This window comes from Onychostruthus taczanowskii, unplaced genomic scaffold, assembly GCF_017590055.1.
Source record: "Onychostruthus taczanowskii isolate IOZ18803 unplaced genomic scaffold, ASM1759005v1 scaffold16, whole genome shotgun sequence".
Taxonomy (NCBI): Eukaryota; Metazoa; Chordata; class Aves; order Passeriformes; family Passeridae; genus Onychostruthus; species Onychostruthus taczanowskii.
The window spans coordinates 6154951-6169602 of record NW_024498795.1 but is presented as its reverse complement, the minus strand read 5'-3'; the positions used below and the strand labels follow the sequence as shown (position 1 = coordinate 6169602).

At 40.4% G+C, this 14652-nt stretch overlaps 1 protein-coding gene across 5 annotated transcripts in view; it reads left to right on the top strand.

Annotated features, from left to right (window-relative positions):
* Positions 1–13113, top strand: part of RALBP1 (ralA binding protein 1) — a 32779-nt gene extending 19666 nt beyond the window's left edge. For 4 of the 5 annotated variants that reach the window (XM_041399307.1, XM_041399308.1, XM_041399306.1 and 1 more), the window contains 8 exons: positions 4210–4668; positions 6442–6791; positions 8250–8411; positions 8894–9025; positions 9545–9652; positions 10411–10532; positions 10945–11068; positions 11309–13113. In XM_041399307.1, coding sequence (XP_041255241.1) covers positions 4210–4668; positions 6442–6791; positions 8250–8411; positions 8894–9025; positions 9545–9652; positions 10411–10532; positions 10945–11068; positions 11309–11572 — 1721 coding nt within the window. In that variant the 3' untranslated portion in view covers positions 11573–13113. Of the gene's footprint in view, positions 1–3851; positions 3947–4209; positions 4669–6441; positions 6792–8249; positions 8412–8893; positions 9026–9544; positions 9653–10410; positions 10533–10944; positions 11069–11308 lie in introns of all 5 variants that reach the window. The other variant, XM_041399310.1, reaches the window with a different exon arrangement.
* Positions 13114–14652: the final 1539 nt, after the last annotated feature.

Here is a 14652-nt window from a genome sequence, read left to right as displayed (position 1 = left end):
AGCAAAAATGGATCTGTGTTAAGCACTAATGGATTATCTGAAACAGCAACCACTGTAATTGATTTTTGAAAATGTTTGACCACCTGTCACTAATCACATGTTGATAAAGCCATAAAATATGCAGTTTCTTGCAGAAGAAAAATGTTATGGTAAAATACTTCTGAAGAAGTTCTTCTACATGTTAGAATTTCTGTAGATAGAGTCTGTATGTAGATCTTACTCTGCTTATTCATTTTACTTCTGAGACTGATGCTGATGGGCAGAGTGGATTCAATATGCAGCTAGGATTTTTTTGTTTACAAGAATCTTGATTTTCTTTGTACAGTTCTCAAGAAAATAAAGAATTGTTTGAATTGTACTAAACTATCACATGAAAGGTTAGTAGGATCATCAGTATGAACTCTTCTGAAAATTTGAGGAAATATTTTTGAAAGACAGATCCTTAATGTGTTGGACAGGGAGTTCTCTGTGTTCTTTTGGAATGTAGATGAGGGCTGAAACCAAACCACTGCTATTTTTACTGTCCGGTGTGTGGAGAAGCTCTGAATAAGTTTTCAGATGTACAGACTAAAAAGTTATTAGAATTTTCTACACCTGATAAAGATTAGAGGCTCTTCATATCATGGTTTATCTTTGGGATAAATAGGGTGTGTTCTACATTCTGTTCTGCTGACAAATCACTGTGTATTTCTATATACTACTGTGTGTTTATCTAGCAAAGCACCATTTGCAGATAGTTTAAACGTCTGCCTTTCAATGCCAGTGATTATTTTAAATTAAAAAAAAAAGTAAGAGAAATTTCTTATTTCAGCTTCATTTGCTCTGCTGGAATGGCGCTGTGGAGTAATCTGAATGCAGAATTTTTTTGGGAATGCTGTGCTGACATCAGTGAGTGAGTTTGTCTTTAAAATATTAAAGACAAACTGATCTAATTGAAAGTTGGATAGTGAGTGTTGGTAATGTCTGTAAAGTAGAAGTTTCTGTTGATAATAAAAATGTATCTTGTGGGCAAGAAGAGGAAGTAGAAGCCATCTATCCAAGCTCATTGTGTATTTGTGTGTCTTAGTTTTACTTAGAAATGCTGTACAATCTCATGACAATCCTTCTGACAAACTGACAATTGATAACTAATGCTTGCATTGCTCTTCAGTCATATTTGACCTACTAATTCTTTCATATGTAAAAGCCATCCGTGTTTTCTTTTAGTGAATTAATTACAGATGCTGCAGATTTCCCTAGGGAGCCAAATCAGCTGTTGAGTTTTAAATTACTTAAAAACCCATCAGAGACTTGATGGACAAAATGTCTCATGCAGTAGGTTTGATAAGTGGTAGTTCTGAACAATGCCACCCTTGGAGTTAACAATAAATACTACAGCATGACTTCAGTGCTTTGTTGTGAGAACACAGTATTCCCAAGTATGCAGACTGATAGAGACAGTGGACTCGCTGCATGACAAAGATTATAAGCCTGTAAACTACATTTTTCCAGAGTAACACTGGAATTTTATTATTATTTTTAAAAGGGTTTTTCATAATTCTCGGTAAGGTAAGGGCTGTACTTGAAGCATTACATTTAAAATAACTGCAATGAAGGCATGCTTATGGAAGGAAGATCTAACAAAAGGAACTGGCAGATTATGCTGTGTCATTATGCTGGTGAAATTGGAGTATTTATTACATTAGTACTCTTCTCATATAGATGGAGGAAAATGTCAGTGACATAGAGTGATTGGAAAATGGGGACTATTAATACTGGAAGTCTTGAGGAAACAGTGAACAGAGATATCAGTTTACTATACCCTAGGTAATACTCTTTCCATATTTAAAATTGCCTGATTTTTCAAGCACTTTTGGTAATTTTTCTTCTGCATAAATGTAAGTTGCTTATATTTCAATATATTGTATTACTGGTGAAAGGGATACAGCAGTTTTATAATCAAAAGTATAGTAAAGAAAATCAGGCTATTCTTGAGTGACATGCAAATCCTCTCTTGGTATGGGTGGGATATTCTGTGTGAGTCTGTATTAGTATATGTTTCTAAACTTTGTTGACTTATATTACTGAGACAAATTTTAAAAGGCTGGGTTTGTATTTAACTTGCTCCTTCATGTCTTGCTCCTTCATGAATTCAAGAAATACCAGTTCCAGTAACGTTCTCTTGCTGGTGTTACATTATCACAGATCTAGGAAGGCACTGGGGCTTGTGTTGCAGAGTGGAATGTTGGGACATGGTAGCAGTGCTCTGTTGGTGGCTTCGACCTCCCAGCCTGTGTTCCAGTGCTGACACTTCCTGGTGTGCCTGTGGGAACCCCAGGCTGTGTGACTGGGAGCTGTCACAGCTACCCAGGAGGAAAGACTGAGGGCAGACTGTTCTGGGGCTCTCTCTGGGGGACATCTGGCTCTCTGTTTGGAAATTACATTTCTGAAGTTCATCTTGAACCTTGGTGCCAGCCCTGTCTCATTCTCATAAAACACAGTGAAGATGTGTGCTCCTGCTTTGTCCTGTAGCTGGTGGATCTGCAGTTGCTTCTGTACCAAAGTGAGATTTGAATCCTTGCCCGTTTCTGGGTTTAGTTTACAAAAACCAGTTAATGACATAAGCAGGGAGGAGAAGACCTGGCTGGTAGTTGGTCTTCAGTTAATGTTTGCATTTTTATGTTAAAATCTACTTGGACAGGAACAGCTGTACAGTCTTTTTCAGTCTTCTAGGAAAGTGTGTTTGGTAGTCCTAGGGAAGAGTACCAGCTGCAAAGACTGAGCTGATTCAACAGTGGTAATTATCTTATGGTAGTTCCATGCTTTAATACATTTCTTGTATTTGTTTGACTATTACAAGCTATCTTCTACAGAGCAGTCAAGGAGGGTTCAAAATAGACAGAGTTCTTTTATATGCTGAAAAAATGCTGAGAAACTTTGCAGTCTGATATAGTTCAGAACTGGAAGGAGGAAAGACTAAATGCCCCCTGGTTCTTCTGCAGATATTGGAAAAAATGATAGCCTATAGTCTCGTGCATGATATGCTCGCATATTATCAAGAGGGTAATTTTCCTCTGCCCAAAACTATTCGGGCAGCAAGAGCACTTGGCTGTCAGTGCTGCCTGACTCGAGCAGAGGCTCTGCCTGTAGGCAGTGGAAGAGTCTCAAAGGGCTCTTGATGGGGGCTTGCTGCCCACTGCCTTGGGGCACCTGGCTGGTGCAGATGGCATGTCAAATGTCACCTTTGTTATCCAGGTTTCAGGCTTACTTTTCTTATATAGTGTACTGTGTATGTAAAATTAAAATTAGTGGACTTGAAAGTTGTGTTGGATTGCATGTTGCTGGGTTTGTTTGTGGGTTGTTTTTTTTTTTTGTTGGTGTGTTTGTTGGGGATTTTTTGTAATCCACCTTTAAAGACTTTTGTGTTCTTGCCTGAAGGTGAGGCAGGGCCAGCTGCAGAGGCGTAGTGACTTAAAAGCACCTGGTGCATGTTTTAGACGGCACTTGGATGTTTGCTGCTGGAATGGTGTGCTCAGCCCAGGGACTTGTTTGAATCTCTCCCATGTGCTTTTTAAGGCAAATCTGCACTTTCATGGGCAGGTATTGTTCTAGTGTTACTGGAATTGTGTTATTCATCCAGTGAAAAGTAAGTGCTAGTGCTTTTTTTGGTTTATGTTTGGGGTGGGTTTTTTGTATTTTATTTGAGGCTGAAACTTTATTAACTTCATATTTGTATTTAAATTCATAATATTCTAGAAAAAAATTGGGGCTTTAAGTGGCTGAAGTTTAGTTTGTTGTAAATTGAAATTTATTAGACTTCTGTGTATGCAGTAGATGATCCTTAACAGCAACTCTTATACTGTTGATTGCAGGAACATAGAGAAGTTGCCAGACAGTTGTTTTTATTTTGCATTTCCTTGACTATTAGATGGGAATCTAGCCCATAAGATGGACATAGCCATTATGAGTAAGTATATAAAGTATTCATTGTTTAGATCGTTCAGGAGCTCTGTGGCTTATCTTTGATGTAATTATACAACTTGATTTAATCCTTGTCCACTCAAGTGTGTAACAACTAAAGAAAACCTTCTGAAGGAGTCAGATGGGCACTGTTTTTTAATTCATCTTGCTTCTCCCCTCTCCTCCTTACATGCAACTTCTTGTTGTTGATGTCTGGAAAGTAAACAGACTCACAGCTGTCCCCTTCCCTTCTCCTGCTTTGCCCAACAGCGGAAGGTTACGCTGCATTTCAAGAGGACAGTTCCGGTGATGAAGCTGAAAGTCCTTCCAAGTTGAAGCGGTCCAAGGGAATACATGTCTTCAAAAAACCCAGCTTTTCCAAAAAGAAGGAGAAGGATTTTAAAATAAAAGAGAAACCCAAAGATGAAAAACACAAGGAAGAAAAACATAAGGAAGACAAACACAAAGAGAAAAAGTCAAAAGACTTAACTGCAGCAGATGTTGTAAAACAGTGGAAAGAGAAGAAGAAAAAGAAAAAGCCAATTCAAGAGACAGAGATACCTCAAGTGGATGTTCCAAGTCACAGACCCGTGTTTGGCATTCCTTTGTCTGACGCAGTAGACAGGACCATGATGTATGATGGCATCCGCCTGCCAGCAGTTTTCCGTGAATGTATAGATTATGTAGAGAAGTATGGCATGAAATGTGAAGGCATCTACAGAGTTTCAGGTACTCTGGGCACACTGACATGCAGGTTCCTAAGGTCTTTACTTGCAAATTTCTTATTATTTTATCACTTCCAACATCTAGGTGCACTGTTTGTAGCTCTATTAATTACCCAGAAGGTAATCAGGTAGGCAAAGTGAAGCAAATTTGTAGGTCTGACATACCAGAAAAAATTGATAATGTGGTGGTACTACTCAATGGCAGTAAAAACACACCTATTTTGGCCTTTTGTCATGGGATGGTAGCAATGAATAAAATGTGTTAGTATGGCCAACTTGTATTCTTTCTTCTGCTTCAGAAATACAATGGTAGCTGATTGCAAAAGCAAAGATGAGCCAAAACCATTTCATTGCTTATGCTTCCCACTAAGTTACTTTTTCCAGTTACTCCCATTGTATATTTTTTTCTTGAAAACTTCTTTTCTTTCAGCAAATTTGCTAATAAGCAGAAAATGCAAGTTTCACTAAGGTTAGCAACAGCAGCTAATTAACTGTGGTAGTTGTGTAACACCAGCTTACATAAGTGAAACCTCAGTTTTAGTCACGTTAGACAAAACAGTCCCTTTATTTGTGAGCTGCACCAGAAATGCAGCTCCTGTAAGTACTTCTGTGGGTACATTGGAGGGGACGAGAACAAGCAAGGAAAGGAATTTCAGGAAAAGCATTTTGAATCAAGTTACCCAGCACTGCAAACAAGTAATGAAATGATTTTAAAGGCTTCATTAGCTGTCTTCATGCTGTCCATCTGCATGGTGTTTGGTGGGAATGGAGAAACACTGCAGCACCTTCAGCAGGTGCCTAGTGACACATTTTGGTTGCTTGTGTTTTTACACAGGATGTGTTGGGAGTTTTCACAGGTGTGTTTTCCTTAATTTCTGCTGTGTCCTTTGTACATGTTCTCCAGTGCAACAGCTCCCTCTTGTGCGAGTAGGATTGTTTAAATTGAGAGCTCAGAGAGAGCATTGCCGTGCCTTAGTGGCCTGCAGCTGTTGTGAGCTAGCGCTCATTTTGGCCATGAAATTGAGCATGTTTTCCTGGCATTTTCCAGGGGCTGAATGTGCCCTGTTGTGCTCATTGAGTATGAGCCAAGCCAGGGCTGTGCACCAAGTTGGTGTAACCCGAGTGGGTGTTTGAGCTGCAAGAATGAAATTTCCCCAAGCTTAGGAAGATTGGAATGTCACTGAGTTTATACAAACCTTGTAGAAAATCTTGGCTGGGTTGAATAATTGTGAACACACTTTTAAATCATGTAGTGCCTCAAATCAAGGTCTTGTGTGAGATTCCTCTTCTGAGGAGGGCCAGCTGGAAATCTGGAAAGTGTGGGGTTTGTTTTGACAAATGAAAGCTGTTATAGGTACAACTTGTTGCACAGCATCTGAACTAAAAACATATTTGCTGCCAGGATCAGGGATGGATAATTGAACATCCAAAAACAAGCTTAATGCAAATACACAATTGATCTCGAGTTCCCAGCCTTTCCTCACTCTATTTTATGTTCTTTGATGAAAGGGAATGCTGGCACCAGTTCTGATTCACAGCTCTGTCAGTGATTTGGTTTGGCATCATAGGAGTAGTCAGTGCTTTTAGAACCAGTGACCATGTAATTTTGAGTCACGATTTTCACTTTGTTACATGTGGATAACTTTTAAAAGGTGTTTCTCAATTATCTTAAATTGTAAGGAGAGGGGAAATAAAGGCATCTCCAAAAGTAAAAGCTGAAATATAACTATTAGACACAGGCAAATTTTTTCTTAATTCTTGATCTAACTATTTTAAGGAATAAAATCAAAAGTTGACGAGCTGAAGGCAGCCTATGATCGCGAAGAATCTCCAAACCTGGAAGAATATGAGCCCAATACAGTCGCCAGCTTGCTCAAACAGTACCTACGGGAACTACCTGAAAATCTGCTTACCAAAGAGCTCATGCCCCGCTTTGAAGATGCTTGTGGAAAGAGCACAGAAGCTGAGAAAGTTCAGGAGTGCCAGAAGCTGCTCAAAGAGCTGCCAGAGTGTAACCATCTCCTGATTTCTTGGCTGATTGTGCATATGGACCATGTTATTGCAAAGGAACTGGAAACAAAAATGAACATCCAGAATATTTCTATAGTGCTCAGCCCTACTGTTCAGGTACGTGCAGCACACAGCAAGGCTTAGAGCAGAACTGCAGCCCAAGAAAGATTTCTTTGTAGGAATTGTTTTGCAGGTGGGAACTGGGTATTGTCTGATACAGTTTAGCTAAATTACAGCTCCTCTTTATGCCTCAGGAACCCAAAATGCTGGGAAAGGGGGAACAAAAGACTTTCTGCATGTGGGCTTACATACTGTGGGTCTGATATTTGGGTTATTATCAGAGTATTACAAAGACTGCTGTCTTTCAGTTCTGTCATGAGGAAGTAATTTAATGTTGATTTTGTTCAATAATTCATACAGATACACAATTTCTGTGGGGTTTTGATTTAGTGGTAGTTTAGTTAAGATATTGTTGCTTAATTTTAATATCAAGCTAATGAACCCTGTCCTGCACGTAGATCTTCCTGGTGCAGTAGTGACTTAGGTAAAATGGCTTTGTTGTCTGCAGCCAAATGGCTGGGGAATAACAACTGACTTGGTTTTCCAGTAAGATTTTGTGGTTTCTGGATTGCTTTATTCCTTAATAGACATCTTGGAAATAATTTAATTAAATACAGCTCAGAATTAGTGCTGTGCATGATGAAAATGTGGCATTATTGGGTGTGGATCTTCTAGAGCAAACCCCACAAGTTAGAAAAGCCTGACTTTATAATTAAGAGTCCAGGTGGAGGCCCAGTAGCAGAAGGGCCAGCTCTTATTCCTGGCTTTTTTGCTTCGTCAGATACCTCTCTAGTTAGGAAAAGAAGTGACAATTAGGGTAAAACAATGCAGGCCCAATCGCATTTTGTTGGTAACTAGATCTTAGCAATTGAAGTGCAGGAAATGCACTAAATATTAAAAAACTAATATTTGTTTCAGCATAATTCTTTAAATGTCAATGGAAGAAAAAATATCAAAAGAAATATAATTGCTTCTGTCTCAGGTTAAAACAAGGAATATAGTGATATTTTCATACTACCTTTTTCTACTATATTAAGTAATCTGAGAGAGAAGCTGTAGAGAATACTTATTCTTTAAGTAAGAATACTTACTTAAAGGTTGGGGGAAGAGAGAGAAGGTGTAGCCAGCCATCAGGTATAACACAGTAGGGTTGATGTTCCCTCTATCTAACTATCTATCTTTATGTGAGTACAAAGAGATTTAATGAATTTCTATGTCTACCAGTGATGGAAATAATTCTGGTCGGTTAAGAGATGTGAAGATGCTGAGTTTAGTGTAGGCCATGAAAATGCCTCAGATGCACAGGTAAGAGAAACAGTGAAGTGATCCCTTGAGGCCAGCACTGCATTGTTGAAAGTAAAGATACTGTTCAATCCAGATGTTAATCTCAAGACAGACTGATATGACTGTGGCTCACTGAAAGGTTTACTAAAAGCTGCTGTTTCTGGAGGACACTGTTTTGCAGATAAAGATGATGTGAATAAATCATCCTAACCAATATCCTCCTTCTTTCAGATCAGCAACCGTGTCCTGTATGTGTTCTTTACACATGTTCAAGAGTTCTTTGGAAATGTGACCCTCAAGCAGGTGACAAAACCTCTTCGCTGGTCAAATATGGCAACAATGCCAGCACTTCCAGAAACACAAGAGAGCATCAAAGAAGAAATCAGGCGACAGGTTGGCAATAACTTGAGTGTTTTTCTGTTTATCTTTGCCCTGGCTTTATACTTTCAGCAGAAAATTCTCCTATGTTCGTAACATGCACTTTAAGTCCATCACAATTATCCTATTGTGGTCTCATCCTATCAGTGAGACCACTGGGAAGAGCCTGATGATTTCCTTTCCTTTTTCATTTGTGGAAGTTGTTATGGTCTTGTGAGGTTCATAGCTGTGTCATCCATGGAGTGCTTTGCTATGTTGGTCAATACTTTGGCTGTGGGAGGAGGGTCAGGAGAGCCATTAGGGAGGGTGGTTTCTTTAGTACTGCTCTTAAGCTGGCTCTGGATCCATGCTGGGTGTGTGTTAATACTTGTTCATGGACATGTCAAGGTTTGAAAACCAGAACTCCCAGCCCATTGCTACAAAGCAAGAAAGATCTTCCTTTTCCATCTACCCTGCTACAATATATTTAAAGACTATTTCTTTGGCAATCTTTCTAGGAGTTCCTTCTGAACTGTTTACACAGAGACTTGCAGGCAGGGATAAAAGACTTATCCAAAGAAGAGAGACTCTGGGAGGTGCAGAGAATCTTAACAGCTCTTAAAAGGAAACTAAGAGAAGCTAAGAGACAGGTGGGTAACTTTCCTGTTTATTGGCCAGACAGGTAAATCATGGATCCTAATCCATGACAGTGCAGAGGCACCCAGTTAGATCATAACATCTTTCAATCTTCTTTGCTGCAGATTTTCCCATTTTAACTTTACATGCCTGATGAGCAATTGTGTTTTCTCCTTGGCTGGCTCTCCCTAGGGACAGGGAGATCTTCACAGTTGTTCATAAAAAAATGTGTGTGTGATGAAAACCTCAGTGTTTGCTAGGGCACATTTTTAAGCATGCTCATTACATGCTTAAAAATCAAGTCCTAGAGTACCAAGAGGAATTACTGGAAGACTTGAGGTTAACAAATCTGAGAAGTGTTTTTTAAACTATTCTATGTCCCACAGGTGGGACAGACCATGCTCAAAATTTGGAATACAAATGTGATGGTGGTTCTAAATTTGGAAAATAATGCATTAAAAAAAATCTTTTTTAGAGTAAATACAGTAACCAGGGAAGCTGTCCTTTTAAATATTGTTTTCTTTCTCTGGCAGGAGTGTGAAACAAAGATTGCACAAGAAATTGCTAGCCTTTCAAAGGAGGATGTCTCCAAAGAAGAAATGAATGAGAATGAAGAAGTTATAAATATTCTGCTTGCACAGGTAGCTGGCAGGCACTTACCTGTTTGCCTGGTAATAGTATTTTATATTTCAGATCTGTTAAACACTCCTTTGTCCCTTCTGATGCCGAGGGGACACTGCAGGCTCAGAGGGGTCTCTGTGTCCATTAAAACCACAAGGCTTTGTTTTAATGGCCAGTGAAGCAGGGAAGGAAAGCTGACTGCAAGAGTGAGCCCAGAGCTGAGGAGACTCTTGTTGACAGGAGACAGGAGACACTGTGAAAGAAAAAAGTGGCCCTTGTTGTTCATGCACATAGAAAGCACCACTTCCCCGTGCAGCCAGGTTCAGTACTGTTAACTGCTTTCCTGCCGATCAAAGGAAATAAGGCAACTCTTTTGGCTTTCTTGCCTTCTGTTGCTTTCCCCAGTAGCTCTGAAAATGAATATAAGGAGGAAAGTGCAGAGGGGAGAAGATCAAAGACATGTAATTCAGTTTTTCTAGTAATTTTACCGGTTGGCTAGAGCTTTCCCCTGTGATTTAAGGAAAGGCAGCCAAACATGCCAGGATGGTGTGTCATCTCCACAACTATTCAGTATGGTGATTATCTTGAGGATTTAGAACAGACATTGTTGGATTTGAACTTTTTATTTGCTTTGAGGTCTTGATGGATCAAAGTCCAAAGCAGACATGCTAACCACTGCCACTGAAAGTATTTCAGAGAACAGCATCATCTCATCCTTATTGTATGTTCCTGTAGGAAATAAAGTCAAGGCTTTAAGTGAACTAACTGATCATTGCAGGAGAATGAGATTTTAACAGAACAAGAAGAGCTGCTGGCCATGGAGCAGTTTCTGCGCAGACAGATCGCCTCCGAGAAGGAAGAAATAGATCGGCTCCGAGCAGAAATAGCGGAAATACAAAGGTAAAGGGGACAGCTCACAGCAGAGCCCGGCCAGGACAGCACGCTGTGATTAAAAGGACATAAATGCTTTGCTGAAAGAATACTCCAAACCACACTTAAAAGCTCACCCAGTGAACATCACAGTTGAAAGCCACTTGTTTTTATTGAAGTCTTGACGAATTTGAATCTTGCAGGATATTTTCTATTGTTTTAACAATGGAATTTTAATCTAAAGGAAACTTGAATCTGTGCACTAAAAAAATCCCCCTATGAAATCACTGCTTTATTAAATTAAGCTTTGAAAGGGAAATCTGATTTTGCTCTTTAAACCATTGGCAGATGATTGAGGGGATGAAAGTTAAGTCACTTGTGTTGTCACAGTTCTGGCAGACTCAAGGAGTGTTTAAAGTGGAATTTGCCCTTGGTCTTTCAGTCGCCAGCAGCATGGCCGCAGTGAAACCGAGGAATACTCTTCCGAGAGTGAAAGTGAGAGTGAAGATGAGGAGGAGCTGCAGGTCATCCTGGAGGATCTGCAGAGACAGAATGAGGAACTGGAGGTAGGATTGGGTTCTTAGCATTCACAGGTTCTCTCCTGTGGTGGATGTGTGATTGCACAGGTGCGAACTGGTTGTTTGCATCACTTTTGGTTGTGACGCACACACAGCTTTTAAATCACTGCTGTGTGTGAGTCCCTGTTGCTGCCTGGGCCAGCAGTGCTAAACACCCCTGAGCTACAGCACTGCTGTGTCAGAGGAACATATTGTCATTCCCTGACGTTTGTTTCCCTTCCTTAAAAGATCAAGAACAATCACCTGAACCAAGCGATTCACGAGGAGCGTGAGGCCATCATCGAGCTGCGGGTGCAGCTCCGCCTGCTGCAGCGCGCAAAATCCGAGCAGCAGGGGCAGGAGGAAGAGGAGCCGGAAAAGCGCGGCGGCGTTTCTCAGCAGCAGAGGGACACTGTCCTGGAGACAAAAGCAGCCAAAGAGCAGCCAAAAGCAAGCAAGGAGCAGCAAGTCAAGCCATCGCCAAGTAAAGACAGGAAAGAAACCCCGATTTGATCCGGCTCCTTGGCTATGCACAAAATCAACTGAACTGTGCAAATTACTGTAATTTGAGTCAAACTGCACAAATTATTGGTGGCTGTGTACATTCTGTAAAGAAACTTTTCTTTTAAGCCCTGGAGACTTTTGTCTCTAATACTTGTGGCTTCTACTCATCAGACTCAGGTGAGTTTGGAGAGGCCAGAAGAGTTTTCCAGTTAGTATCAGATTATTTCAAGACTGGTTTCCTTCAGGTGATTCAAAATAATTCAGTAACAGTTTTATTTCAAACCAAAATCATTATTTACATTCACTGGAGCAGAATTGGAAGATCTCCTTTTCAGTAAACAAACAAAACCCACCCACACTTACTAATGATTTGCCTTGTGGATCTGTTCATCCTCATTCACCATTATTTCTGCTTATTAACCTAGTCACTTCTTGCTTGTGCCTTTGATACCTTTCTGATGCAGATTATATACAAGGGAGCTTTAAATTTATTCTGGGTTGGTTGAAACAGTGGGAGACTGTGGGGTATCATGTTTACCTAACATGCCCTTAAGCTTCATTTCTGTTCTGAGATGTACTGAATAAGTGTAAAAACTTGAGAGATGTTATTTATGTCCCCGTATGATGGAAATGTCCATGTCCTTTAGCAGTGTAGGGAATCACTGACTCATCATTAACCACCCTCATCACACCTGTTTGAGACAGGCCCTGTTCACGCTGCTGCCATGTAGCCAAGCGCTTTGTCTTCATCCATTTTAAATGTTTCCATCTCTTGGAAAAAGCCACTGCTTGTAGGCAGGGATGGGAGTGGTTATGTCTTTAGGACGTATCTGCCTGACCAAGCAATACAGCATTTCCCTGCACAAATGCCAGTCACTTGGGATTCCAAACGAGCCTGAAGAGCGACGCCAACGGGAGGCACCGGGGCTTCAGCAATAGCCTCTTTTTGTTGGTGTTTAACAAACCAACCACTGCTACTTGGTTTTGGTTTGGCTGTTTTTAATGCTTCTACCCTCCCAAATCCTCCACCCACACTGGCATTTAAGGGCCCTTTAATGTTTTGGATACACTCATTGGACTCAGCCCTCAATCCACATATAGACAGAAACTCCACAGAGTGCATATAGGCTATCTTATTTTTTAATCTGGATATTTATTTTCAGCACCTGTTGGATGTGGTTGTATTCTTTATCTATTGCACTGTTGTGAATCATTGGCCATGATTTGATTTTTGTACAAATAATGCTTTGATATGTTATAGAAAAAAACAGCATAGTATTTTTTTAAAATTTGGAAAAAAGTTTATAAACACAGAAAATGTGATCAGATTACAAATGTAAACTAAAGCATTCTCCCTTGCCTTCGTTACATACATTTTATATTTGCTGGCAATATTTAAACTTTTTGTTTGTTTGTTTAATTCACACTAATTCCTATTGAATTATCATGGATTTTTCTAATGTTCTTCAGACAAATCTCTTAATATTGGTTAACTTTTATTTTGTTAGGATTGTATTTATCAAGCAAATAAATTCAACAGCCATTTGAAAGTAGTGTCTCCTTTATCTACTTCATAATGCAGCTCACAGTTACTCTTCCTGGGTGGGTGCCTGCAGCTGAGAAGTTTCTATGCAAAATTACTCAAAGTAAGGTTTGAAACAGAGGTGCTGCTGCTGCCCCTGCAGCAGCGCAGCTCCTGTAGGCAGAAACTTGGTGTCAAAACACCCGAGAGATGTTTCTTTATTCTGTGCCCCAGCACAGGTGAGGCTGGGGCTGGGCACCTGCTCCTCCTCCGCAGAGGGGCCTGACTACCCCAAGCATGGAAGCGGCTTCCTCACCCCGATGCCTGCAGGGAAAAAGCACAGAGCAGCAGCCATTTGAAAGCCTGCATGTGGCAGCTGTGAATCATTAGCAAAAAAAGCCAAAGCTAATTTCAAATAAAGTGGAAAGTAACTACAGCACAATAATCTGAGTGTGCTGTTCAGATCACATTATAGATTTCTTAATCCCAAGGGCCACAGAAAAATACCTGAGCAGCCTGGTCATCCGCATGAAGCACATACATGTCCTAAAGGAGCAGGTTGTCTAAGTCAAAGGATTCTTTGAGCTGACTTAAAATAAGCCTCTTTGCAACACCTTCGAGCCTGTGTGTGCCAAGTGCAGCGCAGAATGCCTGTCAAACCCTTTGGACGAAATACCAGACTGATTTACAGTTACTGAATGAGGGAGGAACAGGCTCACAACGTTAATTCCACTGTTCAAACCATGACATGGACTTAAAGTTTGTGAGAGTGATTGGTTACTGAATGAGGGAGGAACAGGCTCACAACGTTAATTCCACTGTTCTGGACTTTTAACGTTTGTGAGTGATTGCCCATTGGCTTCCTTCTTGAAATGTGAGCACTTCCACTAGAGGTGGCCCAGGTGATGGGACAGGTGACAATGACACACCTGGCTTGTTTTGACAGCCCTTTCCAACAAACACAGGCCTGGAACAGACTGGTCACATCAGACAGTCAGAAGCCCAAGGGATCAGGAAGTCTGTATGAACAAATCATTGGGATTCCTGTGCCAATAAGAGCCAGGACACAAAGCGGGGGGGTTGCCCACAGGTTGCTGAAATCATGACAGCTTTTATACCCATTGAAATACTGCAGCGGTACTTGGAACAGCCTCAGACGTCTGCACACCAAGCAGGATTTTTCTCTCTCTTTTTACCTGAAAAAAACCAGCCTGAAGTGAACTGGTATTGCCTGAACAGCTGAAAACAACTGGGGTCGTTCTATTTTATTTACTGAAAGATTACAAAACATAAAATGTCAGATGGGCCTCCAGAAATTCACTGTCCTTTACCATGGACATAAAGGACTCCTGTACAGAAGATTTCCACCTCTATTCACCATTCCTACACTAGCACTGGGGGCACTTTTATTTCTCTGTCCCCTCAGATTATTGAGTTAAGTAGTAATTTTTAAAATCTATGTACTGAAGCCAAGAATTTTATACCTGACCATGTAAAGCTAATTTCCTTCAATTAAAAATAGATAACAATTAAAGCCTCAACCCAAACCTCTGCCAAAAAGGTCTGA